Here is a 27,974-nt window from a genome sequence, read left to right on the forward strand (position 1 = left end):
ACAATCTAAGCCCTCGTTGGCTGCGTGGCAATTGAAGCATAAACTATTCAACGTGGAAGCTCAAAACTGAAACTCTGAAGGTTTGCAAATCATATTTTGACAAAGCTCAACAACAAAGCCCTAATTTTTCAGAAAGTTTAAATCTGTTTCAATCGTCTCAGTTGCTCAGCCCAAATAAGATATGTGATGAGGTCATTTTAGGTTTTAGATCCATCCTGACAGCATTTTATGACCATTGTTTAGCAATTATTATGTAACTTGCTTTTATTATTTATTCATCTTTATTCATTGTGGTTGTTGATATTGTTCTTTAGCGGCAAATATCGGCAAACAAATGTTGAATTAACGTGAATCAGCATGAACCAGTATGCAGTCAGGCTTCTGGAGGTCATCAGGTTGCGGTCATTGACTTGTAAGCCTGATTAAAGCGCCCTGTTAGCGTTCATCAGGGTGATCGCCGCCAACGGAATTGCTTTGTAACTACAATGAACTACGGCTCCCATGATGCACCGGGGGGTGGCACCGTTGAAGTTCAAAGTTCAGACATTACAGTAAAAATAGGGTACTTGCAGGCGTTGCTGCTTGTGTGTTTGCTGGGAATAAAAAACAACGGGGTGGTCACTGAAGTCTCGGATCGGTTGCCGCCGCACCGAAAACCGGCCGAGGAGACCGGAAATGGCCCTCAACTAATCTGCGCCTTGTGTTGCTCTGCTGTCGGTGGATTTACAGGACGACGGCTAGCTGGGTGCTAGCGTTAGCACGCTAGCTTGCCAGTAGCACATAGCCGCCGCTGCTAGCTAACGTCACTGGACCGGTGCTCTTTACTCTCAAGGCTGCAGATATGTTCGTCCAGGAGGAGAAGATATTCGCCGGCAAAGTGTTGAAAATACACATCTGCACCGTGGACGGCACGGAGTGGTTAGAGGAGGTCACGGAAGACACCACTGTTGAGAAACTGAAGGAGAAGTGCTTAAAACATGTAGGTTTTGGGCTTGTTTGTGTCATATGCCCCTGTTTGCTTTTTTTTTTTGTCCTGTCACTCCTCCGCCTGAGGTGGTTGCAGTCTGCCATACCCGCATTGCACACTGGCAGTGTCGGTGTCACTGGCTTTGTATTTATAGTAACTGGCCAGACCTCGCTATTTATAATTTAGCAGCTAGTTAGCTAACAGTCCGACTATGCCCCCTTGTTGTGTTGCCAGTGGCTAGCCTAGCGGGCATGTTGCTTTACTGGCTGTCTATTATTACGCTGCTCATCTCGCTTTCCTTCTATGGTCCGTAGCATCATCTCAAGTGTCCTGATGTTGGTTTGTCATGGCAACGCGGTCGATGTTCATAACATCAACATATGGCCACAGACACCATGCGGATGTTTTATTTATTATCAGATGCATGCATTTTACCAGCTATTCTTTTTATTTTTTTTAAATTGTATCGTTTAAAGGTTCTGTTCTGAAAAACGATTAATCAATATTCAAATAATTGTGGATTCATTTTAAGTTGGCTGTATTTGATTGACAGGGAAACAATTGACAAGGGTTTGGATTATCAGTTGTTGATTTAAAATATTTATTCGGAAGTACAAGACCATTCCACCCTTTTTTTAAGGATTGTACGCTTGCTATTTTCTTTGTCCAAAAAACGAAACCATTCAAACATCTCCCCCTTTTTTATTCCGCTTGGTTTTCAGTATGTACACGGAAGTCTAGAAGACCCCAAAACACTTACCCACCACAAACTCGTACACGCTGCTACGGAACGAGTCCTCGCAGACACCAAAACCGTCGCTGATGAAAATCTCAAGGATAAAGGTAAGCTGACCGCTATTGGACGAGATTTAGGAGGCCGGCGTGCCTGCGCTCATCTGACCGTGTTTTATACGCCTTGTAGAAGTTTTGCTGCTCATGAAGAAAAGACCGCCGCCAACCCCTCCAAAGATGGCAGAAGTCAGTTCGGATGAAAAGGTACGTTTTTATCGGCTCTAGCCTTCGTCTTAATGCCGTTGAAAGCTTCCCCTTTTTCTTTCAAATTCTCCATCAGAAATGTGATGACTTTATTTTTCCTACTTTTTCATTTTTTTTTTTTGTCTTTGCTGTTTCTCCTGGTTGTCTCAGAAGAAACAAGATAACAAGGCTCCGGACAAAGATGCAATTCTAAAAGCCACCGGCAACCTGTCCACACGCCACACCGACCGCACTGTAACCCAGCACAACATCAGAGACGTAAGCCTCCTGTTGGAATGCATTTATCACAGACCAGTGCGCACTCGCTAGTGTGTCAAAGGTTTTGATGTTTTTTGCATTTGTGTTGTTTCAGTTTCAGACGGAGCTGAGGAAAATCCTGGTTTCTCTTATTGAAGTGGCCCAGAAACTTCTCGCCTTGAACCCTGACGCTGTTGAACTTTTCAAAAAGGCCAATGGTGAAACTTCTAACATTTGCGTGGAGTGAAGACACTTTTTACACGGGGCGTAAATTCAACCATGTCTATCCATTAATTAATGGCTTTTTGGTTTCTGCGCCTCACAGCGATGTTGGATGAAGATGAAGAGGACCGCGTGGACGAAACAGCCCTCCAGCAGCTCACCGAGATGGGTTTCCCCGAGAGCAGAGCCATCAAAGCTCTTAGATTGAACCAGTAAGCCTCGGTTCAATAACAAGCCACTCGCAACCGATGATGGGACGCGTTATTTACCTCATTGTATCCTTTCTCTCTCCGCAGTATGTCCGTCACCCAGGCGATGGAGTGGCTCATCGAGCACGTAGACGACCCCTCTGTAGACACACCCATACCCGGCCAGGACTCGTCTGGGGCAGCAGGAGCCACAGCCCGAGCCCCGGCCCCTGCCCCGGCGCCGGCCCCTGCCGCTGCTGCTCCCCCTGCCGCACAGGGCCCCTCAGCATCGGGCCCCTCAGCATCGGGCCCCTCAGCATCGGGCCCCTCAACGTCGGGCCCCTCAGCGTCGGGACCCGGTCCGAACCTTCTCCGCAGCCTCTCCAGCCAGTCGAGCACAGAAGAGAGCGTCAGGCAGGACGAGCTCACAGAGATCTTCAAGAGGATCCGCAGGAAACGGGAGTTCAGACCGGACTCTAGAGTGGGTGGCGTCATCCCGTCGGAGTTTTCACTTAGTTCTTTGACTGTTACTTACTTTTACATTACTCGTCTCTGAGGATTCTGTTTTATTGTTGAGAGAATACTAAAATGTGCCCTAAAGGATAGAAAGCATTTGACGCTTCAGTGGTGGAGTTTTAATATCAACTTGATTGGTTTCATAGTGTTCTTGATCCCCCTTTAAATATGTATATATTTTTTACTCTTCTCTTCTCGCTCCTTCCTTTCCTTCAGGCTGTCATTGCCTTGATGGAGATGGGGTTTGATGAGAAGGAGGTGGTCGACGCTCTCAGGGTGAATAACAACCAACAAGATGCCGCGGTAGGTTCACATGTTCCTGTGCACATTTGAGAAAAGTGACCTTGCTATTCCACTTTTGTTGTTCTGATGGCGAGCGGTGCGGATCGCAGCCATGTGACCGTGAGGCTCGTTGTGAAGGGACGGTCGGTCTCGCGAACACGCCTAAACCTCCATAAAGACATCAATGCATGTTTTGTTTTTTTCTTTCTTCCTGCAGTGTGAGTGGCTGCTGGGAGACAGGAAACCTTCACCAGAAGATCTGGACAAAGGCATCGACACCAACAGCCCGCTGTTCCAAGCCATTCTGGAGAATCCAGTGGTCCAGTTGGGTCTAACCAATCCCAAAACCCTGCTCGGTACGCTCAAGTCCAATTTAGTGGACGTGCCGAGTTAGAAGGTGTTTTTGTAGATGGAAATGCAATTACAAGGAAAATTATACCCCGAATCATATCAATTTGAAATGTTTTCCTATTTTGTTGTGTCCGCTCAGCTGCTAGCTCTTTCTGTGAAAACAGAAAATCACCAGATGTAGCGCACAGAGCAGTAGGCGGAAACCTGAAAGTAATTTAGTAAATGCAAGGAGCTTTACAGAGTGAGGAATTGTATTTGTATTTTGTCCTAGCACAAAATATTGTGTTCTGTCGTCTTTGCTTTAATACCACCGAACCCCCGCCCTCATTTTCAAGTGGTCTCGGTCCGTTTTTTTGTGCATTTTTGAACCAGTGTCTGTTTGTGTGTGTGTGTGTGTGTGCAGCGTTTGAAGACATGCTGGAGAATCCTCTGAACAGCACCCAGTGGATGAACGACCCCGAGACCGGCCCCGTCATGCTCCAAATATCCAGAATCTTCCAGACCCTCAATCGCACATAGAGCTCCCTGGTGACCCCTGTGTGACAGGCAGCTTCTGTGTGCGTGTGTGTGTTAGACCATATTTGTGTGCGTGTGTGCGTGCGTGTGTGTGGCGGAGACAGGAGTATTGTTTTTGCCTCGTAAAGACGACGCTGGAGGAGTCCAAGTATGGATTAAGATGTTACATATATCTATTTATAACAGTACAGTAAAAACACTTATACAAAACAGATGTTGACATAAACATTATTACAGTAATGATATTAGAAAAGGCGATTTAGTATGTTTTTACATTTTAACGAGAACAGTTTATAGTCATGACAAACATGATTTTATTTTATATGATTTCTCCATGTGCAGAAATGACATCAGACATCAATTTAATGTTTACACTTCAAAGAGAACTGTTTTTGTATGTTTTGCAATATTTAAATATCAACTAACAGTTTTGTCCGTCTCTTTAAATTGTTACATTTCATCTGTGGTGAATGTGTGGAAAACTTGTCCGCTTCCCGTTCTGTTCTTTTCTCCCCTTTTTTTTGTTTTAGTTTTTTATCAAATGAACTGATCATAATCGTGAGGCTGGCAGGCAAAGTCGAGTGTTACTTTCGGACACATTCTCTCTCTCTCTCTCTCTCTCTCTCTCTCTCTCTCTCTCTCTCTCTCCCCCCCATTCGAGCCTGTGAGGTCACTGCAAGCCGACCGCCTCCCAATTTAAAGCGGAGAACCTTCGTCCCTGAGCTTCTTCGAGGATATTTATTTGACTTTCTTGCCTTTTTTTTTTTTTTTAGACAAGCTGTACACTAAACTGTTTGTGTCTTAGTCATGTTTTTACAGGAAAACAATATATTAGATCTGTGTGTTTATTGTCTGTGCTCTTGAATGTCATATTTTAATGTCGCGCTCATTCAGCACTTGTTCACCTCTACGAATATCGCTCACTGCAGCACTTAACGGAGTTAAAAGAAGGGTTCATGTCCCAGATGGCTGACGTGGGATGTTAAATGAAGCTGAGCCTGATCAAAAGGGGGTTTTGCCTTTGTTATCTTTTGAATGATGGAGATGCGCGCTTGCTTCTTTCTTCTGAGGCGTCTCCATACACAAGGAGAGTTTGTCTTTGTTTTCTTTTTCCTTTTCTTTTGACAGCAGTGAACATTTAAAGAAAAATGTCACTATATAATCTGCCTTGTCATTAGTTTTACCCATTGAGAAATCCTCTGTATTTCTGTGCAATCGCAAAGGACTGTTGCCCTGAAAAAGAAATATACTTGTTTTGAGTGTGCAAACTGCAGTGGGTAGCGTGTTCTACAATATTCCCATTTCAGTTCTTCAAATCTCCAGCTACAAGTTGGGCCTCGCCGGGTTGAGCCCACAGTTTAGAACAACGTGGAGGGCGGTGTGTTTTGCCAAGTTTTTGAGTGTTTTTATTCGATATTTAAAATGTGGTATTGATGTGACTTTCTGCTCAGGGAGGCTGAGATTGTTTTTCTAAAATTGTCATTATGGCAAACCTCTGCTCGCCCCCTTCTAGTCCGGGCAGTTTCAAATAGCTTTAACTAATCTGTCTGGAACTTCATGGATAAGAGCACTATAAGACATGGTTTTGTAATTGCAATATTTGAAAATATTTAAATGTTTTTAGAGCAAAGTGTCTGTTTGAACTCTTTATTATTACGTTATTTATATCGAAGCCAAACTAGTAACTTGTTCTTATTTATAACATTTTTAGCAAACCTCAGAGCTTATCTACAAATGTGAAAGAAGAAAAATTAAATGATTCAAATGTTGTTTTTACAAACCATTGTAAAATGTGCTTATGGACTTTGAGGTCTCAGTGTGATTGTGAAAGTAGCGCACCGCAGGGGTCCCGGCCCCCCGGCCCCCCCCGTCACAGCCACAATGACCAGCTGCCCCCCCCCCCCCCAACCCAGGCTCGGCATCAGAATACACACACAGCTCTCCGGTTATATCTTGAAACAAACATTGGGAGATTGTACGTTTTCAAAGAAGACGAAACAAGGTCCGAAAGGTGAACGCAGACTCCTTCCGCGGCGGTCAGCAGGAAAGGAACAGAACAAAATGAACTTTATTGCCGAGGGACGCTGAAGGCTCGCTCGAGTCGCCGGGTGTTGTTTTCACTCCGCTTTCACAAGAACTGTCCCCAAATAACAACCTATGCAATATACTCTTGTCTGCTCGCTCAGACGGCCTCACGGCTCCTGGCATTTAAATCACTATTGCATTAAAGGTTTTTTTTTTCTTTTGTGGCTGTAACTTCTTGGTATTCTTTGTTTTCTTTTTTAGAAGTGAGTGCGACGAGCGATCATTTGGCACCTGTTACAGGTAAATGATTGACAGGTCGAGTGACATGATGTGTGTCACTCGGCTGCAGGTTTGCATTTCATGGAGATCCATCCGCTGACCTCCGTGAGGGTCAATCTCAGGAAATAATGAAAGGTGAAAGTCTACATGACAGCCTGGAGATGACGCTCTCGCTGGTTCATTTCAAACAAGTTTTAAGGATGTGCAGTTTGTCATTTTCAACGGAATGGCGTCTCCATCAGTTTGAGAGTACTGATGTCTCAGAGGAATACAGACATACACGGGGCAGCTCCTGCATGGAGGTCCTAGTCTCACGTAGGACTTTTAAGACATGATTAATGGATGGCTTACAAATGGAAAAGTCAATCCATCAATTATTACACAGAGAATGAATAAGTGGCTGAATGCACGCGTCTTTTATTTCGTGGAATAAAGGGGATATCGCTTCTTCCATTCATATTTCTATTTGCCACATTTCCCCACTAGGTGGCGTCATTCGTCAACGTCCCAACGACAGAAACGTGGACGCACATTGTGATCAATTCAAACCGAAATAAAGAAATTACGAAGGAAGGAACGACTGGCCATGCTAGCGGTTCTTGCTCAACTTGTTGAGTAAAAGATCTCAGCACGAGTCTGGTTGTCAAAACGAGTGAAGAAAATCAAAACCCAAGCAGATTTAGAACATGACATAAAATGAGCCACGTCATTGTTTTAGGTTGAAACAAACCGAATGGAATCTAATCGGGGGAGTGAGTTGGCCTTCTGCACTACTGTGATATATTATTGACGGTTGGTTGTTACCAGCGCGCTGGCAGGTAATCACGCATGCGCAGTCTTTGCTCCTACGAATCCTGGGATGGTAATTACATTTCCACGGGCAGAGCGCGAACACACCACCGGTTCTAGCTGCAGATCCCGGACCCAATTATACGTGTGTGTGTTTTGTTCTGTTAGCTAAAATGGGGCGTTTAATACAGAGATAAGGATTTTCAAATCGGAACAGCCTCTGTGCACCGGAGAACCCTTCCCTTCCCTTAACCTGCCGTTGGCTTGAGCCGAAAGCCCGCCGCGGAGCGGCGGTCACGCAGGCCGCGATTCGGGTCCCGTTGCTGGGAGGGGACCACCCGGACTCGCCTCCCTCGCTAGCATTATTAGCTGGCTACGATGCGTCGCTGCTGCTGGTGTATTTTCTACCCAGCAGGCCACCGCAGAGCTGTAAGGACCCTCGGATAAGGAGCTAAAAGGTGCCCCGGGAGACACACCACACCTTTTCAAGGTAAAGTCTTCCCAGCTAGCCGACGTCATTCTCCCGTGGCTGTTACGGGACTCGCTAGCGAGCTAACGGCTAGCGGGTAGTGGACGTTAGCCGCTTTACATTTAGCCGTTTAGCTAACATAACGTGAAACGAATGCGTCTCGTCACGTTGTCCCCTAACGGCTCTTCTCTAATTGCAGGCGCTATAATGGTTTAGCTTCACGTAGCTAGTACCGTTAATTAGCCATCACCTAACGTTAGCTTCTTTCATCCAGCCAGCGTTGGGCCGTTAATGGCAACATGGTGACCAGGTGGTGAGGGGACGTTAATGTCCTGGCACCACTCGGCAGGTAACGGTAACACGGCATTGACACCACCGAGCACAGATCACTTTGTGCGGCGGGATAAAGGAGCTTCGTACGGGTGTATTTGTGAGCAGGTGTACGCACTTGTTTTTCGCCAGAATTGGCATCCGATCATAACTAGTGTCCGTAAGTTGCCTTCGACATGTTCATTTAACTAACTTTTAAAGTTACGCGTAATTACCAAGAAAATCCGCCCAGCGTCTTAGTTCCAGCAAAATAGTGGGATGGACATTTACAGTTGAAAGTGAAAGTGCTCCAAGTTTATTTATTTAACTTGAGCCCTAATTGGACCCACACGCCCGCTCCAAGTAATGACAATAACAAACAAACAAACAAACAAAGGGGAGCCGACTATAACAACAACACCGTTTTGTCTTTATATCACACTGAGGGTGTGAGTACTTTGTTTTAATAATATCCGTAAAGTTTTTTTTTCTGTGTTTTTGATTCAAACAACTAACGTTAATGTGATAATTAGAAACATTTCGCATTACACACACTGTACCTTTGCGTGCTTGCCACACTGTAAATAATGCCCAGTTTAATTCATGTTTTCAGTCATTCAGGCTAATTGCAGACCCATTGCTTTCTCTCTGTCATCAAGCATTCGCCATAATGAATGTGATCAGGCCAGCAGGAAGAATGCTGCCCTGCTACTTATGTCTCAACCACAAGATATAAGCCTAATTTACTACAGCAGGGAGGATTAACAGCAGCACCCAAAGCAGCACTTTCCTTTTATAATCCGCCAGACGGGGATTTAATTTAGTTGCTCACTGAAGGCTCGCTCTGTTAGAGCCTCTAGACGCTCGCACCCACCAGTTAAATTGCAATTTAGTACATTGTGGATGGCTCATTGTAATTTTGACTATTACTCCTCACTATGTTAAAATCCTGTTTTATATGTGTTCTTATAAGGATGGAGGTTGACTTGTGTGCCGGTGGGGCCAGTACCAGGAGAAAAGTAGACTTGGCCGCGGCTGCAGAAGGGCCGATGGACGTCGTACCGCTGGAGATGTACGACTCTGCCCGAGCAAAAATAGCTGCCAACCTGCGGTGGCTGTTTGCCAAAGCCTATGGCATTGGTAAGTAATTAAATGGACATTCATGCTACTATACAGCTATACTGCATGACTTGATGCTGATAAATCAGCCTATTGCAGATAGCAATAAACAGGTAACACTTTTGTGTGATTGCACAATCCGCTTAATGATTTTTCCTCCACGTTCTCAGTTATATCAGATTCTGTGGTTGAAGCAATGTGTTAACTCTTATCCACTCGCTGCCATCAGCACATTGTTTTAAACCTCAGTGGTGATAGGAAAAGAGGGAGACATATCTATGTGTGCGCGCACTCGAGTCAACAGTAATACCCCCATGATACATGGCAACTGAAGCCTCCCTTACTGACTCATTGCATCCTTTCATTCTTGAGTTTGGAGTTTGAACCCGAATCAGACTGAGCGACAGGCACCGGGGATTAGGCTATATTTGTTGCACTGGACTCACAACATGGAAAATACTGATCTACACCAGTCACTCCCACCCACTGTTAAGAAGCTATCCGCAATAGTAATGGAGCATTTTCCTGTCTTGTCTGTGCTTGCTGGATGAGCAGAATGGATTTCAGTAAAACATCCACTAATATGTTTTCAATGAAAATGATGGGGTAAAGTAGCACAGTCCCCAATCTGTGAAAAATGTATTCAGAATCGTATTCACTAATATGAGGATTCAGCAGTCATAGTTTGTTAAATCAAGTGCATATCATCCAAAGTTTGAAGTTGAATTTTTTTTTGTATTGAACAAAAACCCTCAACCCTGTCCTCGTAATACTACCATAGCATCTTTGCAATTAATCCCACTTTAAAAAATTTAAATCAATCGGCTAAAAAAAACAAGAAAGTCTCAAGGTTTTTTAAAAAACCTTTTTAAAACTTTCCACTGCTCTCTGAAACGTGCACACTCCAGCCCGATGGAAACACAGAAATGTGTTCCATGGTGTGAGAATGTGGGCCTCATCTTTCTCAGAGAGCCCTCACTCACATGATACATTTTTAGCGTAAAGTCAGACCTGCCAACGGGGAGCATCCTGATGTTTGGCATGTTTTTAAGCTTCCGAAAAGGTCCCTGGGTCAACATCACAGAAAGGGGCTATTGTGTTACTGCAGGGCTGCTATATACCTTTTTGGTTTGTTGCACTGTGTATCCTCCTTATCACAGAAGTGAAGCCATGTCAGTGTAGTCCTTCGTTATCGGATGCACGCTGCCCTTTATTTGCTGCTTTGCGTGTCTGTCGTATCAGCGTAGTCTCTGGACAAATCACTTCCTTTGTACTCTGCAGTGTCTTTATATATCGGTGGTCATTACCCAGATGTTGTAATGGCCGATGAAGCATCAAGCAACAGTCAGTGAGATTGGAGTTTTAATGGTAATCCAGGTCTACGGTGGAAATCTACAGTCTCTTTAGCCCAATTAGTTTTTCTTATTTTAGACTAGCAGATCGCTGTAAGGTATTTTACAGGCTCATATTTTCTCAGCGATCATACCAAAGTTTGTAGTGATTTGCTCGCTCAATTTGCCGTCTGTCATCCTTCAAGCATATTAAAGATGCATCACTGATGAAGATAGGCGGAGATGCTGTTCAGTCCCGATAGAAAACACACAGTCTGGCAGCCGAGAGGGAGGCAACTCATTTGTTTTTCATCCCATGGCTCATACGATGTCTGCTACGTAGCTAATGTTGCACAGTTACTAGCTCTCGCATTGATTGACAGACGCAAAACAGTGACGTAGTTCTTCTTAACCAAAGTGGGGCTAACTCGCGATGTTGGACGTATCCATCCGCGCACGGCCCCTCTTACGTCTTTAATCATGCATGTCTGTGTTCGTAAACGTCGTGCTCCCCAGTAATGCAGCCGCTCCCGGCCTGAGCGGCAGCCAGACACACAGAGAGAGAGCGAGCGAGCACATGTCTCTGCCTCGTGCCGATCGTGTTGTGGTGCTGTTCACGGTTAGCTAACCTCGCCGTAACACATCTGGGGTGTTGTTGCCAAACCCCATCCCAGTTAGAAGATTTTTCAGGCTGGTGGCAGAAGGTTTTATTGGGTGGGGGGGGGGTGAGCTGCCACACAACATCAGTATCTTAGGAATGAAGTCAAACGTGAAGTCTCGCCCCAGCCAGACCCCTTTTGTTTCCATACACAATCCTTCCCACTGTTCTAGTGTGTTCATGTACCCGACGCAGCTCTTCAGGAACGGAATGGATTTATGCTGTTGTACAATGACATACTAAATTGCACCATGTTTACGGAGGCAGATAACACACCGGGGAGGCCGGTGTTGTTAACGCATGTGGAATACAGCGTGTGGGATCGATGTGACCTGAGCATTAGCGCCTACTGACAAGGGCTGCATGCTTAATCTTTCCTTTGATACCTTTTTGTCTCTCTCTTCCATTAAAACACGTTGTCATTGCTGCATTGACAAAAGGATTTCATACATCATAGCAAAGGCTCAGAGTATTTTTGTATAAACTATTACAAAAGAAGGATCAGGACATCCCCACTCTTCTTTAAGTTGGTCCTGTGATGATCACAGGCAGCAACAAATGCGATGAGACAAGTGCAACATTTAGTGTTCCTGTGATTCCTCCCGAGCGAAGATTCAATGTGTTTGAAACATGGAAACCTACCTGTGATGCTGAATGGCATCTTATCCAATCCTGGTTCTGAGTAGAACATGTTCGGGCCATAGTTCATGTTTTCAGTCATTGTGGTTGGTAGACAACTGTCTAGCAACCAAGCAAGAAATCACTTGGTTGGGTACGTCTGTTTATAGTGTAATAATCTTTGCCTACGTATTCTTTACATCCTTATGTGTGCTGCTCTGGGCTTTGTCTATTATTGTCTTCAAAACCAGCTGCAAGTATCCTCCTTCCTGTTGTTGTTAGCAGGAGATTGCTGGCGAGCGGCTCCCTCTTATCTCTCCACTCAGAGCAGGCACTAAGAACACATTGCATGCACACATACAGCTTGTGCTGTGTTACTGGAGCTAAAGCACAGTTCAATAACATATTTAACAGTTCTGGGTCCTTTCCTCCACGCACCGGTTTGCGAGGTGCAGGTTTTAGGACCTGTTTTGCGCATCCTGTTAGTGCTATTTTAAGGCTCCGTGTGGTTTACAACACTGTATAAACTTGGTTTGTGCATGCCTGAATCCCAGCGCTCCGTCCCTCGGCCTTATATGGCTGTGATTTCTGGTTTTGAGAGTGACCTCACATCCAAAGCAACAGTCTCTCTAGTGCATGTCATTGTTTTCTCTTTTTTTGGGCAGGGGTCCAGCACTGTTAAGTCGTTGCTGGAAAAGCTCACTGATTCACCTGAGAGGCCCACGTCCACTGAGGACTCTGAATGAATAGCCTGTAACTTCTAGACCCAAATGTTCATGTTCGCTCCAAGTAAATAGAACAAATAGTACTTGGGAACTTGATGCATCCCTGCAGCATGATTTCTCTAGATAATAATCTTCCTGTCGGTGTCTTATTATATTATCTTACCAGCTGACCCGTATGAATGTCTTTGATTCAGGTCGCTATTTGAAAGCCAAACCGCACACACTGCTTTAGGAGCGCATGGCAATGCCTCCTGGTTCACCCCCCCCCCCCCCCCCCCCCTTCTCTCCATTGCAGACCATATTCCAGAGGACTTGCGGGACCCCTTCTACACAGACCAGTACGACCAGGAACACATTAAGCCGCCTGTCATCCACCTGCTGCTGTCCTGCGAGCTCTACTGCCGGGTCTGCGCCCTCATCCTGAAGACGGAGCAGGCGGCGTCTCTTCAGTCCCACCTCTCGGTCATCCAGTCGCTCTCCAGAAAGGGCATATATGTTGTGGAAAGTGACGACACACCGGTCACAGACGAGGACCTGGCCTGCGCGCCCATCAAAATGGTGAGTGGGGCGGCTCGAGGTTGAGCCGGACGTTTTGGGAGTCACCTGAAAGATGTTGCACAAGCTGTGGGAGAAAAAGGGAACCGGGCCTGAAGCGATACCAGCTTTGCACATCACCTTTGGTCTTTGCTTCTCATGTGTTTTTATTTCACTATAGTGAAGGCAGAAAAAGTGGCTACTGCTTTTATTGAGATCCAGCAGTGGAATCAATTTCCACCGTAGGCGTGAGAGGCACTGGGAAGCTTCTGTCTAGTGTTCATAGTAACTAAAACATTGTTTATAGGCGTGACATCTCCATTATTAGATTTTTTTTTTGGCCTGTTAGGGAGTTCTTCTGCTTGACTTACTTGAGCTTTCTCAAGATTATTTAATTTATTCATTCAAGATAGTCTTGCTAGTCGTGCAAGGATAATCACTATTGTGCAAATGTTCTTTGGCACCTAAAAAGATTTGAATATATATTTTCCACATATCTGGTATGTATATCAAAACTACAATAAAACATCTGCCCGTGTCCTTTCAGAAGAGGCAGTTCAATCATCATTGATAATACTTCTGAGAATAGGTTTGGTTTTTGATGATATCTGTTAAGAGCATTTACGGAGTGCTCGCTCTTAGGAAATTCATACCTGTTTTGTTCTTGAATGCCCAGTTTAAAAAAAAGCCTTTTTTATCCTTTTATTGTGTCTCTGCCTGAATGTCCTCACCTGAGTCAACAGCACCACGTCAGAGCATAGTGAATGACTTACAGAGCAGCCCCTCCCTCCCTCCACACGCCCCCCTCCCTTCCTCCACTCCCTCTGTTGTCCAATGTCTCTGAATTTTACTTAACACGGGGTTGAATGAATGCCAGGCAGCTCCGTTGCTCTGTCATTTTCATACCCTTCTTGTTGCCATGGCAACCAGCTATGGTGTTGGGCAAGCCTCGATTATGCAGGCTGTGGCTAGTTTTCCTGCTGACGAAATAATCCATGCCGGTAGCCAGACACAAAGCCCTGTGAAGGGGCTGGAAAATCCCAAGCAGGACTCCGCTTATCTCTGATAGACTGTTGGAACCCAAACCCCAACCCCTCCTCTCCCCCTCTGAGTTTGCTGACTTGACATGGTGTTTCCATAGCAGCGTTTTTCTACTTGTGTGTTGGTGTTTATGTACCTTGTCTGACTCTTGTTGGGGAAACCGCTGGGCCTGTTAAGCCTTGAGAAGCCAGCCTCCCTCTTTAGACCATTTAAAGCTGTGCGTGCATGCTGTCTGTCATACACGGCTCAGGGCGACCGCAGCTCCCTCTGTGGGGCTCCACAGCTGCACTGATGAAGAGGAGAGTGAGTTTAGGTTGAGAAATGAAGATTCTGCATGTCATGGTGTAGGATTTTGTTTATTCATTAGCATATATTCACATTAGCAATGCTTTTGGGTGGTTTATGTATACATTTTACACGTATACGTTAAAAATTAAGCTTGGCTAAACAGAAGCTATTATATGAGTGAATCCAATGAGCCAGCAAAACATGAGCAGCCTTAAGTTTCCTTTAAGCACAGCCTTAATCCTCTCTTAGCTCTCATTCTTTTGTTAATGATCCTAACCTCTGTGCTCTTGCATCAATTGGATTAAGCCAGCAATATGTCATGTGAAGCACTGATTAAAAAATGAAATTTATGCATTTGCTTTAGAATGGATTTAAGTGCAGCATCATTGTGATGTTGTGCACTAGTAAATATCCTTTAGCAATCGACTCTTGCGTAGAATGAGATTCACAAAAACCCAAATAGTGTTTTGCAAGCTGCTGCCTGTGTTTCCCTCCCTGGCTGTGAAGGAGAGTATTTTACTGGTAGGAACTAGGTGTTTGCTCTCTTATAGTGGGGATAAGCCCCCGCTGGGCCTCTTGGTTTCATTATGATATAAAGTGCGGGTTTAAGGGCAGACACCCACTGAGCTAAATGAGAAGTGTCACCTTCGATTAAACTGTGACGGGTTATTTCAAGCTACGCAATCCTGTCGCAACCTCGGGATTGTCCCACTAGGATTCTGAATGAGACCGCATCCTTATCCGTGGATCGCATCTATTTGTCCTCACACAATAGTGTCTGTTCCTTCTCAGAATCCACTGTGGTCACTGACTCTTCATTACGTAGTGACCTTCAAATTTTTCAATATCGGGAAAAAGTAATAATAGAGTTATGATTGAAACCAACTGGTTCTCATTGCCATGACACGGGTAAAGGAATTTTAGTTTGACTGTCTCAAGTTCTTTTAGCCATTGTTTGGATTGGAAGTTCCAAAAAACAGACATCAAATCCACAGAGCAATGATCCTAGTTTGATATGTGCAATGGTACAAATTAACATACTGTGAAAGCCCCCTGTATGGCTGAAACACTGCTCTCCTCTCACCCAGAGCGCTCACATGCCGATGATCGATGCCCTCATGATGGCCTACACGGTGGAGATGATCAGCATCGAGAAAGTGGTGGCTTCTGTCAAGCGCTTCTCCACCTTCAGTGCGTCCAAGGAGCTGCCCTTTGACCTGGAGGACGCTATGGTCTTCTGGATCAACAAGGTTGAGGCGCGCACACACACACACACACACTAGACTAGAAAGGTGTACATGCACAGAGTGCAGGTCTGCACCCGGTGCATCTGCAAAAGCTGCTGATGTGTTGTGTGATGGAATAAATACAACCTACAATTGTCTAACCCCTCATCTAGACACCAATAGGGTGTAAGGCGTCATTCAAACTCAAAATAAGGGCCTGTGTATACATACAGTCAGCTAGAAGTTGTTATACACATCCTGCCCAAAACAAAATGACTCCTGTCTGTCTGTGTGACGGTAATGTAATCGTGTGTGTGTGTGTGTTCGTAGTTCTGTTAGCCAAACACAGCGTGAAATTGTGGTCTGAATAATCTGTTTGACGCTGACGTTCTAGGCGGCAGTGGCCCGCTCGTTTCCTTGAGGCCTGCAGGTCACTGCGGCTCGCAGACGGGCCACCGAATAGGAGTGTTGGTCTGCTGCACACTTAAGAGATCGAGGCTCATGTTGCACTCGTCTTTCAATGAGTTGAAGGCCAAAGCTGCAAAAGCTGTGACACAGTGTGTCCAATAATAATCACAACGACCCGCTGTTCATTATTGAGCCCATAAAACGTGTCTATCAATATGTACGTGTCAAATATCACCACCAGTAAATAAATCGCACTGTGCAGTGACAGGAACACGCCTCCGGGAAGAAAAATAGGAGACTCTTTTTTTCTTTTTTTTTTAAAACAAGTAAGGTCACTTCCAAAGTAAGGTTGAGCATGCACACAGTGAGCTGGCTTACTGCCGAGCATGTGAACACATTCTTCAATCGCCTGGATAATCTGGTTTCTGTAAACGCCCTCCTTGTTTCTGCTGCAGGTGAACACGAAGATGAGGGAGCTTACGGAAAGGGAGCACAAAGTAAAGCACCACCCCCTGGAATCCCCCAGCCACCAAAAGGTAGAGCCACTCCCAGTGTCTCCCACACCCGAGAGAAAATACCAGAGCTAGAATGACTCTGCAAGTAGCTTCATAATACTGTTCTTTTTTTACAATACACTTTTTAAACAATTTATTCCCTTGGTCCTCATCCAGGTGTCATCGCTGCAGATCTTTGTCAAAAACTTGGTTCATGACACAAATCGCGTAGTGTTGCCGGAAGGAATGCAGTTGTTCGGAAGTTGCTCTGGTTTTCTGTTTACACTCAAAGTGGATCAGATCCTTTTGTCTCCTCTGACCTGTTAACGTCTCTGCTCCTGTTCCTCATCTGTCCCTCCCTCCCTCCCCTCTCTTATTCCTGCAAACTGGATAGTCTCCCTCCAAATGGTATTGGAAGCTAGTCCCTGTAAGTTGGATGCCAGCAGCCAATCCCCGCCCACCCCACCGCCCATAACCCCATCTTCTTTCCTCTCGCCCCCCCCGTTGCACGCGGAGTATTGTGTTGATGTGCGCGCACCCACACACACAAACACCCAACCATGGCTCATTCAGGCTCATTCTGTGCTGCTTGTAGCCCGGGTCGGAAAAGGGGGAGAAAGCTGACGGGTTTCCCCCTCCCCCCCTCGTGGCAAACATGGTGGAAGGCTACTCCGCCCTGCTGTGAAGTGTTCAACAGATATTCGTTCAGCTTCGCAACCTGTGCCACCTCATTACAAGCTCAAGTACGCCGTGTTGATTTGCCGTGCGTGCGTGCGTGCGTGTGTGGTAGCTCCATGCCTCCGCCTCCCCTTGGCTTTGCCGTTCCATCCCTGGCCACCTCCTCTCACTGATCTGCTTTGTCATCCCCCCCTCTTCCGGCGTCTCTCTCTCTCTCTCTCTTCTGCTCTTCCCCCCGTTTCCTCTGATTGCACACGGTCTCCGCTGACAGTATCTCCACTCTCTCCTGTGTGCGTTAGCCCGATGTCGTGCACGAGCTGGCCCACTGCATGCTGGAGCCAGGGGAGCTCTTAGAAGCGGTACGGTGTTCCCTCTTCGTCGGGGGGGAAGTTCATTTTTACGTAGAGCTTATTCTGTGGTGGAGTTCCCGAGGGTTGGATGAAGTTTTGCCTGTGAATGGATGAAAGCTGCCGTAGTACAGTTGCTCTAGTTTCCTGTGTTCTGATCTTCTTAAATCGTCAATAGTCGTCCTGTGGTTTCTGTGCTAGACTTTGCCGTCTTTGATCAGTGTGTTTAAAATAAAGCTTTGATCTTTTATTGAAGGCTCCCTTAGAGATATGTTTTTCAACCAAGGAGATGCCTAATGAGCAAATCCACTTGTCAGGGCCCTTTGGCGAACAAACCAGGATGTAATGGTGGCTTTGTTTTTGAATGACCTCAAATCTAGTTTCATACTTATTTCAACCCTAATGTCCGCCGCAGTTCCAAATTCAGAAACGTCAGATGGATTAGTCATTACATACTGAGTTCATTTGTAACTTGTACTAGGTGAATATTTCCTTTGCCACGCAGAAACAGTTTGGAGTTATAAGCTGCAGCAGCAGTTCGTTGAATCCTCTGTGATTTATATTTGTGTTGCTCCAACTCCTATGTATCATATGCAGGTCTGCAATTGATCCACATTTCTAGTTTCTGTAATGGTTGCACACCATTTTCAGCCAAGCTATGAGTGGTTTGTACTTAATCAATTGATGCATGTTTGCCATTTGAAAAGCCCCCCTCTTACCAGCTGTAAAATTGTGCAGCCAGAGCTGTTGCATCTGTAGTGAGTGAGTTCCCATAAGTGGGACAGCGATTACCCCAGTTTCTGTCCCACTCAGCTGGGTCCCGCTGCTCAGTTTAGCTTAGCTCCTCTGCTAGCCGCCTTCCATTGAGGCCTGAGGAAGGCTGACCATCCACTGCGTCCTTCATATCACTGCTCTCAGCACCTCCATCTCTTCACAGATACCCAGGTCTTTGGGGTTCTCCCTAAACTGCTTGGTCACGAGCAGCAAGGCTTTGTCTAGTAGTATGATCTTACATTACATACCATTTATCAGCCTCCTTTTCTTTGACACCACAAGGGAGAACCTTGATTAGATGCTCCAAAGCCTAAAGCAAGTGAAACATCCGTGATCAATATATATGCCTTGACTAGTTCAGCCGTGAATCTCCCAATGAAAGAGATGGGTGTTTGTGACACTAGTCAATGCATTTAGGATGTTTTATGTGGTGCAATCTGTCCTTAGTACCATCGTGGTGTTTGCCGCTGCTGTTGCTCTCCTTCTAATGAAGCCCCCTCCTCCCCCTCGTGGTTAGGTACGGTATCGCCGGGAGCACACTTCGGGCCGTCAGCTGCCCTTCTTCCCTCTGCTGGAAAACCTGATGAGAGATGTTTGTGACGGAGCCGCGCTGCTCACTGTGGTCAACTACTATTGCCCAGACCTCATGAAGCTAGAGGGTATGCATGCATGCACTGTCCCACACTTACAGACCCCCCCCCCACACACACAAGAGCTAAGTTGTTATCAGCTGCCCTTGAAGAAAAGCTTTCTCTGCTAACACATTGACTTGTATACTATATTTGGCACTTGCACACGGCTTACTGTCCCAGTCAGTGAGACATTTATAGCCAGCAGTTCTTTGAGTTGTGTCCCGATGTGACTCTGCTCTCTGCCTGTCTCACCAGATATTTGCCTGAAGGAAGTCCCCTCCATTGCAGATAGCTTGTACAACATTCATCTACTCAAAGAGTTTGCCAACGTGTATCTGAATAAAAGTTTCTATCTGACCATAGAGGACATGCTCTACTCGCCGCTTGTGCTCAAGGTATTATAAAAAGTGTCATTATAATCATTTTCGATCAAAATCTACTTCTAAAATGTAATTCAGAAACCCAGCTATCATATTGGTGCCGGTGCTGACGTCACTGTTTTACCTGCTTTACTGATTTGTCAAATAACCACTTGAGTGGGTGTCTTGTGCTCTCTATGCAGCACAATGTGATGGTGTTCATCGCTGAGCTCTTCTGGTGGTTTGAGACCGTCAAGCCGGAGTTTGTCCAGCCCAGAGATCTCCAAGAGTTCAAAGATGGTAAGCATCCCCGTGTGATGACCACAGCATGTAAATCTTTCCTTCTCTCAGAGTAAATCACCTGCTGGTAATGGCTTGGAAATTTAAAAAGAAACTGCGTTGTAAATTAAGAAAATCTAAAACATCCCTGAACGAGTCGGTAGAGCCTGTGTTTGAGGGGCGAGACTTAATGGAAGGTTAATTGAACCGTTCTTACAGATTAGTAACTTGGTGTCTCATTGGTATAAAAAAAAACACACTCTCCCTTGATGTTTGTCAAAGGTCATACAGGATACAGCATGCTTGCATTAAAGTGCCCCTTTTTTTCTATTCTTATTATATTTGGATCATTTGGATGTGTTGTTGATTTTTTTTTTAATGACTGGCAGTCTCAGCTTGTCCAGCTCTGTACGCAGCCGGAGGAGAAACAACGCGCCATTGAGCAGCAGGAGACGCTGAAGTGTTGAAACGAGGCTCACTCTTTCTCCCTCCTTTTCGTACAGCTCGAGCCGTTGCTCAGCCCAAGAGTGCCCGCCCATCAGTGCCTATCTCCAACGCCACCAAGCGCAGCTTCCTGTCCAGCCCCGGTTCGGCCGATAACCTGAGCAGCCCTGAAGTCTGCAACAGGTACTTCCTGCACCCCGAAGACTCTGACCCCCTGTAAGTCTTCTCACGCAATTTGCGTTGTTTCGTCTCGTCGTGATCCCGTCTCCTAACCAGTAACCGTAGCCCTAGAAGGACGGGTAGATATGCAGCGTTGTCTGACCTTTGTGCTCCTGTGCCTCACACCCTTAACCTTCTTTTCACCACACCAAAAAAAGAGGAGATTATTGCATTTTGTCTGAGTTTGCATTGTAAGCGCTTGTGTGAAAGTTCGGCTTGCAACCTTAAAGCTGGGGTGAAGAACCATTGGCACCACCCCCCCCTCCCGGCACTGGATAGGTAACCATACAGGCGACACTACTGATGGAGCAGCAGCCGGCAGAATGCTGGAAGCTTTTGTGGCAGCTTTTCAGAAGCAAAGAAAAGCTTCTGAACTTGATGTAACCAGATAATAAGAAACTCAACCGTGGGTCAAACAAAAAAAAAAAGAAATACAAAAATCGACACTTGGAAAGATTACCACTAGTGCCCAAGCAGGTGGGGTGAACTCCCCTTTTAGGCATGCCTGCCCCAGCGTGGGACATTTATGGAAGAAACCAGGCACCACAGCTGTACCTGGCGGGGCTCTGCTTAATCAGCCTTAACTGTGTGAAGTCTCACTCTCCAGCTTTAAAGGATCCTAAACTGTCAGCTGGGATTTCTTTCATGCTACTTTGTCTGTTGCTTGTTGAAGTATTTGCCTTTTCTCTGTATTGACAAATCGTCAATAGTGTTTGAAAGACGGTTATTATATATTCTGTTCTTTTTTCGGCTTTTAGTAAAGGCGGCCCAACCTTCAGTCCCTCCCACCCGCTCCTGCCCCTCAGACAGAGGCAACAAAAGCAGCAGGGAGAAGATGGTGCAGGTGGGGACAACGGATGAATATGAGTGTGACCCGCAGCTGTTTGTAATCGTTTTTACATTTGTTGCTTTTGTGTCTGTTTCTGGTAAGGTCTCAGAAACCGCTCCAACTCCCTGACTCAGATGGACGGCCCGCCCCGAGCTTCTGTGGTTGCGTGGCCCGACAAGAGGCAGAGGTACATCCAGTAGCTCAATGTAAAACCTCTAATGAGAAACACATTTAGATTTAAAATGACTTATTTCCATTTGGCAGTCCATGCGCCACTCTGAAGGTGAGAAGATGACACCTTTTGTAAAGCTCAGTGGGCCGTGTAGTAAATCTGCTGATAAATATTTAAATGGTAATTGATGCAAATGTACTTCGATTAGAGGTTCACTTCCTGTCCAGCTTTAGCATCTACAATATAATTTATACGGCAAATATATTGGCTGTTTATAAATGTTTGTACAGCTGCAATGGTTTGCAGATGTTTAAAGAAGAATACAATCATATTTCTCCTTCACAACTGATCTGCAAGTACTGTTCAGGAGTCCGCTGTTTGAAAATCAAAAGCAGCATTAAAATTGCAATTGATGCCTCTCTAATAAAAAGCATTGAGCATGACAATAGAAGTAGTTTAATTAAACGTATGTGGCATATATTGTAAGCTGTATATCATGCTCATATTTCTCATTATCTCCTCCTGCAGACCAGTGTCCACGCTGAACCCCTACATGTTCCATTCGGTCGCAGACAGCGATGCAGACGTGGCCTCTGGGGACAGTGTGAGTCTTGCTCGCTCCATAAGTAAGGACAGCCTGGCGTCCAACGTCGTCACGCCCAAACACCAGACGTCTGTCCACCAGTCTGCGCAGACGGCCACGCGCAGACTCAACGGCCACACCCTCCTGGGGAACGTCCACATGGAGGATGGGGAAGAGACTCTGGCTGCAGTCGCGAGGGCCGATTCTCCCGGCACCCCCAAACGGGTCGACGGGACGCGAGCAACTGCCACGGCGGGACCCAAACCATCCACGGAGTCCAAGCCGGCACCCGATAGCTTTTACCTAGAACCGCTGATGCCTTCTGTGATCAAAACGGCGAAAGAGAAGTCTGTATGTCTAAACAAGCAGGAGGAGAGTGGTGAGGGGCCCCACGTTTCGGGAAGGGGCTCCCTACGCCGAGGAGACGGGTCTACGTCGGCCGTTCGTAGGAAAGCCCCCTGCGGCTTGAACCAAACCTTCCCCCCTCCCGGTGAGCTGTTTGACTCGTCGGGGGAGCCTCCAAACGATCAGGGGGATTTCTGCCCCCTCGTTTCCAGCAGTGTGGTCCCCTCGTCCAGAGAACCACCTGAGGGCTTCTACCTTCGCTTGGATTCTGAAGAACCAAAGCCCGCCCAGTGCCTGGACGCTGAGCTGGAAGACCTGGACGAGGAGGAGGAGGATCTGGATGAAGCTCTCACCACTAAAGACCCCAACTGGTCCAGGAAAGCTCCTAATGATGAAGAAGAAGAATCGGCCAAACTCCAAGAGGACATGAATGTGAAAGAGCACGAGGACAAAGACCTGAACGGTGGCAGCGGTCGCTCCAGCCCGTGTCTCAGCGGCCACTCCCAGGCCAGCGGCAGCGTGCGCATGACCTCCTTCGCCGAGCGCAAGGCCCAGCAACAGCGCTTCGGCAGCAACCATGACCTGCGCTCCAGTGCCTCCAGCTCCCAGCGGACGACTCCGGATGGATCGGAGAGCAGCGGGCCCCTGGCTTCCTCCTGGAGGCTCAAACGGGACCAGAGCCCCTCGTCCCCCTCGGGTGGGTGCATCCGCGATGGCGGTTCCAACGTACTGGCTTCTGAAATCGTCCAGCTCCGCATGCAGCTGGAGGAGAAGCGGCGTGCCATCGAGCACCAGAAAAAGAAAATGGAGGTGCTGTCGGCGCGGCAGCGGCAGAAGCTGGGGAAGGCGGCGTTCCTGCACATCGTGAAGAAGGGCGGCGGCGGCAAAAGCGACACGTTGCCCAACCCGCTCCGAGCGGACGTCTCCAGGGGGGAGCTCGGTGCGGAGAGAGCACCCTCAAGTAAAGACGACACGTGCGTCGGCGCCCTCAGGGGGGATAAGGCTGCGACGGGAGCCGCCTCGCCAGCTGCCTTAGACACAGAAAAGAAGGAGCCCAGCGGGAGCTTCCACGTGGAAGAAGAGTTGGACCTGAACGAGTGCAGCCGCTCCATCGATCTGCTGAACGACGCCATCGGCAGCATCCAGCAGCAGATGATGCAGCTGTCCATGCAGCAGGACATGCTGATGAAACAGAATGTACAGTCCCCGTCCGGCCCGGCCCCGTCCGGCCCGCCTGCGGCTCCGCCGGTCACCGCCGACAAAAACGGCGAGCCGAAGGGAAAGGCCGGCTTTCACTTCGTGGAGCACATCTCCGGCGGCGGGAGCGTCACGCCCACCAGGAAGCCCCCCAGGCTGAGCTCAGGCCGGGGACCCCGATCCAAACCGTCGGAGCTGAAGATCGCCAAGGAGCAGGGCCGCCAGGCCTCCCGGGCCCTCACCCCGACCAAGAGCGGGGCGGAGACATTGTCACACCTAAAGCAGTCGGCCGGGGGCAGGTCCCCCAGGGCCGAGCAGCCCGGCAGCCCCAGGAACCCCCCCGCAGGAGACGCCGTCGACCGGCCGGGCGCCGGCCACGCCCGGAGCGCCAACTTCCGCCTTCACGACGAGGCAAACATTCGCCTGCCGACCCGCGTGGACCCAAAGGCCGCCGTTTCCCCGGACGCGTTCTTTGACGAGTGCCTGTCCAGCTCCCCGAGAGGGTCCGACCTCAACTCGTCAAACGCCTCAGGAAAGGAGAACGTCCCCTCAGACGAGCTGCAGCGCAGCAGAGCCACGCTGATCGAGGTCGACCTGTCCGTGCTGAAAGCGCCCGAGGACGGGGAAGATGGCGAGGACTCGGCGGACGGTGATGGAGAGCAGAAGTCAGTCATGGGCTTCTTCTTCAAGGTAATTCCTTCATATGGAAATGGATGTATTTATTTTTTGTTGCAGTGGGAATGTGTGAATTGCGCTGGTCGAATTGACCCAACAACACATTGGGTTTCTTGGTTTTTTTTTTGTAGGATGAACAGAAGGCGGAGGATGAGCTCGCTAAGAAGAGGGCGGCGTTCTTGCTGAAGCAGCAGAAGAAAGCGGAGGAGGCTCGACTCCGAAAGCAACAACTAGAATCCGAATCGGAGCAGAAGCGGGACGAAGTCAGGTAACTTGTCCACATTAGCAGAGGATTTAGATTTAGTTTGTCCCAAAGAAATAAAAAAAGATGCTGACACAGTCGTTTGGATTCCAAACCAGACGGAAGGCCGAGGAGGACCGCCTGCGTAAAGAAGATGAGAAGACGCGGCGGGAGCTGATAAAGCAGGACTATCTGCGGAGGAAGCAGCAGGAGATGTTGGAGGAACAAGGCCTCGTGAAGCCCAAAACCCCCAAACCCAAGCAGAAGCACCGGCCCAAGTCCGTCTTCAGAGAGGAGTCTTTGGGCGACAATTTCTCCAAGTCCTCTCCTCCCACACGTAAGATGGTTACGTCGTCTGTTTGTTCATTCGCTTCCTCCCAACTGAGCTTTGGGGCAATAGTGTTCTACGGCGATCGTGCCACATCGAGTCACTTCTTTAAACAGAAAATCCTTAATGAATAGAAATTCCAAAATAAAATGCTGCTGAGCAAAAAGAGACCAACGAGATGGAGCTTTCAGTTTTTCTGTTGCTCAGAAACGACAAACTAACAAACTCTGTTTGACGCAGCCGACAACCTGAGCAACGCCCAGTCGGGCTCCAACCTGTCGCTGGCCTCCGCCGCGACCAACGAGGCCGACAGCGTCAACTCCGGAGGGGGCGGCTCTCAGCGGTAAGCCGCTCGCTAGTCGGGTCAAATTCCGCGTGGTGTGTTTTTCTTAATGTTTGCGATAGTTCCGGTATATTCTGTTTACCCCATGCGCCCCCCCCCCCCTTCACCCCACCTCCCACTGTGTCTTCCAGCTGCGACTCGGTGGAGTCGTTCCCCGGCAGTCGTAACAACAGTCGAACCGCAGAAAGGGACTGGGACAACGGCTCCACCGCGTCCTCCATCACCTCCATGGCCGAATACACCGGTGAGCGCCGTGCGAGGATTGAAGTCTGAGTTTGTTGTTACATTTATTGATCAGGGAAGAAAGTGGACAATTGTTGCATGCTGAGGAAACTATTGCATGAGATCTAATGGGCTTTTCTCCTTTTTTTTTTTAGGTCCCAAACTTTTTAAAGAGCCCAGCGCCAAGTCGAATAAGCCGATCATCCACAATGCGATCTCCCACTGCTGCTTGGCGGGCAAAGTCAACGAGCCTCAGAAGAACCAGATCCTAGAGGTCAGTCCTCCGATATACCTGGAAACATGTGGCAGTGACCTTTGATTTGAATACAGTCTAAAGGGGATTTAAGCAAGTCATGAACTCGACAAGGTTCCTTACTGTTCCTGATATACGTCCCAGTGAGGTGACCCATACGACTTCTTACTGTCCTTAAACATGACGTTTTGACAACACAGCAGGAGACATCTTTGTGTCCATCTTTGTGATCCCAATGTGGGATACACTTTTCCGCTCGAGACGTAACACGGGTCTGGGCAAGCTGTGGGTTTAATTTAAGAAATAGCCCATTAAACAGTTTCAGTTAATCCCAAAGTGTCTCAATCATTTTCATTACTTCAGCATTCTATCATATGAATTCTCATTATTGTCCCTCGCCCCTCTAGGAGTTGGAGAAGTGCGAGTCCAACCACCTGATGATCCTGTTTCGCGACGGCGGCTGCCAGTTCCGGGCGCTCTACTCGTACTTCCCCGACACGGAGGAGATCCACAAGCTGACGGGCACGGGACCCAGGAGCATCAGCAAGAAGATGATCGACAAGCTGTACAAGTACAGCTCCGACCGGAAGCAGTTCACCGTCATCCCCGCCAAAACCGTGTCCGTCAGCGTGGACGCCGTGACCATCCACAACCACCTGTGGCAGGCCAAGAGAGGTGGCGTGCCAAAGAAAAGCGGAAAATAGCCGACAGCCGGATTTCAGACCCTCCTCTTCTGCCCCCATCTCGCTTACTTCCCGATTAGACCGCATTGAGGCCCGCAGCCGAGCTCGCCGCCACGCTGGGGCGAGGCCGCAATTGTAGAGTTGCGGCCCCCAGTAGGTAAAGAGGGAAACGGCATGTGCGTGCGTGTGTGTGTGTGTGTGTGTCACGGGTGGTCTGAGGGACTGGTGCCGGCTGGATTTGCCTCTTCTCCCAGTGAGTCTCCCAGTCTGTTTTTATACGACGACCACCAACAACTCCACCATGTGGCAACATCTCCTCTGCCCCCCCCCCCTCCCCCCTCTCCATTTCTCATGCGCGGTGGTGTACATTTGGTGTTTTTTTTTTTTCACATGAAGTATTTATTAGTTCAGCACTGTCATGGTCGAGAGCTCAGCTGCAGCACTTAAAGTCCTTTTGTCTCGGCGGAGACGCCGTTCCTTTAGGACTCATTGGGACAAAAGGAAGGGGCATCGGGGTAATTCTGTCTCGAACCCTTTAGGACTGCCAGTCGGCTCAACAACCATCTCTTCCTGCGTGGACGGTGGAAGCTGTCGAATCAGGCTGGCATTGCCGAATTTGCCTCACCAGGGATCTCCCAAAAAAACCAACCTGACGACAACCTGCTGCTCTGAACCGTCTTCTTTGGTCAGCGGGGAGCTGCTCAGGTCTCCCCCAGACATCCATTGGCCTTTCACGCATCGTGGCACTGTCGTCTGTCCCTTCAACCGCTTTTTAATACTAGACGCTGATGGTGTAGCGCTCGGTGTGCGTATAGCAACTAAGGAAAGGTCAACTACGGTCATTACTAAATACTCAAAAAAGGCCAAAGGATAGATTTTGGTACAGAAATGATGCTGTTTTTTCTGCCTTTTTTAAATTCCTGTTGTAATTAAAGCGTCTGAGCTGATGTGTTTTCATCACAACGGATATTCTCTGATGTTTAGAGCTTAGTTGTGTTTCCTCGCTCCACTCTCGAGTTGTGCCGTATGAAGGTTCACGCTCATGAACACTTGTCGACGGCATCTTTCATGCAATGTAACCACCATGCCCCCCCCCCCCCCCCCCCCCCCACCCCCCTGGTGTCGCTGTGCAGCCGCTCTGATTGGCTGTGATGTGTGTGTGTGGGCGGGACAGGGAACCAACATTAAAGAACATTCCTCCAAGGCGTTGACGACTTCTGCCATGTTCTCTTCTCTGTCTTTGAAAAAAGGAAAATCTTAAGTGCTTTGTTTAGAAACCGTTTGTTGGCCTGGAGAACGACCAGTGTTGCACGAGCACTTTACTTTCTGTTTGTAGGGGATTTCACCCTCTTAATGGCGTAACAACTAAGAACTAATCGATAACACTGCTGTTGATATTGTTTAAAGTCAAACACTAAGACGTTTAAAGGGTCTCCGTTGATATACTACTGTCTCCAAAAACACCAGAATACTTGATTTGTCCTTTGCTGCATATTGATTTGTTTTTGGGTGGACGGATCCTTAATTGTATGCTTAAGTGTATTTTTATGTTCACTTAAAGATTGTACTGGCATTTGGTCACCAGTTTTGTTACACTAGTGTACTTTTCATCCTTGTTGATTTTAACTTTGACCCCATGCCATCTATTTATTTTACAAATGGAAGCACTGCAACAAAATACATTTTCAAGTGAATAAAAGTCACATTTTTCATTTTTATTCTTTTCTCATGGCTTGATTTGTCCATTTGTGAGACTCCGCTGTTTGATTTTGCGCACGATTTT

General features: G+C 47.5%; 2 protein-coding genes across 8 annotated transcripts; both read left to right on the forward strand.

Moving 5' to 3' along the window:
* Positions 1–460: 460 nt before the first annotated feature.
* On the forward strand, positions 461–6,531 carry ubac1 (UBA domain containing 1). Of its 2 annotated transcripts, none has more exons than XM_040196347.2 (10): positions 461–979; positions 1,690–1,810; positions 1,890–1,963; positions 2,114–2,221; positions 2,316–2,418; positions 2,526–2,634; positions 2,719–3,091; positions 3,343–3,429; positions 3,626–3,764; positions 4,163–6,531. In XM_040196347.2, the coding sequence occupies exons 1-10, from the start codon at positions 842–844 to the stop codon at positions 4,276–4,278; spliced, it is 1,368 nt and encodes a 455-aa protein (XP_040052281.2). In that variant the 5' UTR covers positions 461–841; the 3' UTR covers positions 4,279–6,531. The 2 variants fall into 2 exon arrangements, with proteins under 2 accessions (XP_040052281.2, XP_040052282.2); XM_040196348.2 differs by having other exon boundaries at positions 514–979; positions 2,117–2,221.
* Positions 6,532–7,354: 823 nt separating this feature from the next.
* camsap1b (calmodulin regulated spectrin-associated protein 1b) lies at positions 7,355–27,909 on the forward strand. 6 transcript variants are annotated; one of them, XM_040196311.2, is made up of 20 exons: positions 7,407–7,858; positions 9,120–9,286; positions 12,893–13,155; positions 15,549–15,710; positions 16,550–16,630; positions 16,983–17,015; positions 17,566–17,625; positions 18,905–19,046; positions 19,275–19,414; positions 19,582–19,678; positions 20,161–20,317; positions 21,079–21,164; positions 21,252–21,336; positions 21,850–24,136; positions 24,253–24,389; positions 24,482–24,699; positions 24,931–25,033; positions 25,165–25,277; positions 25,411–25,529; positions 25,916–27,909. In XM_040196311.2, the coding sequence occupies exons 2-20, from the start codon at positions 9,121–9,123 to the stop codon at positions 26,210–26,212; spliced, it is 4,746 nt and encodes a 1,581-aa protein (XP_040052245.2). In that variant the 5' UTR covers positions 7,407–7,858; position 9,120; the 3' UTR covers positions 26,213–27,909. The 6 variants fall into 6 exon arrangements, with proteins under 6 accessions (XP_040052249.2, XP_040052245.2, XP_040052246.2 ...); XM_040196312.2 differs by having other exon boundaries at positions 20,161–20,284; XM_040196314.2 differs by lacking the exon at positions 17,566–17,625.
* Positions 27,910–27,974: the final 65 nt, after the last annotated feature.

Source organism: Gasterosteus aculeatus, chromosome 13 (assembly GCF_964276395.1).
Source record: "Gasterosteus aculeatus chromosome 13, fGasAcu3.hap1.1, whole genome shotgun sequence".
NCBI classification, from domain to species: Eukaryota; Metazoa; Chordata; class Actinopteri; order Perciformes; family Gasterosteidae; genus Gasterosteus; species Gasterosteus aculeatus.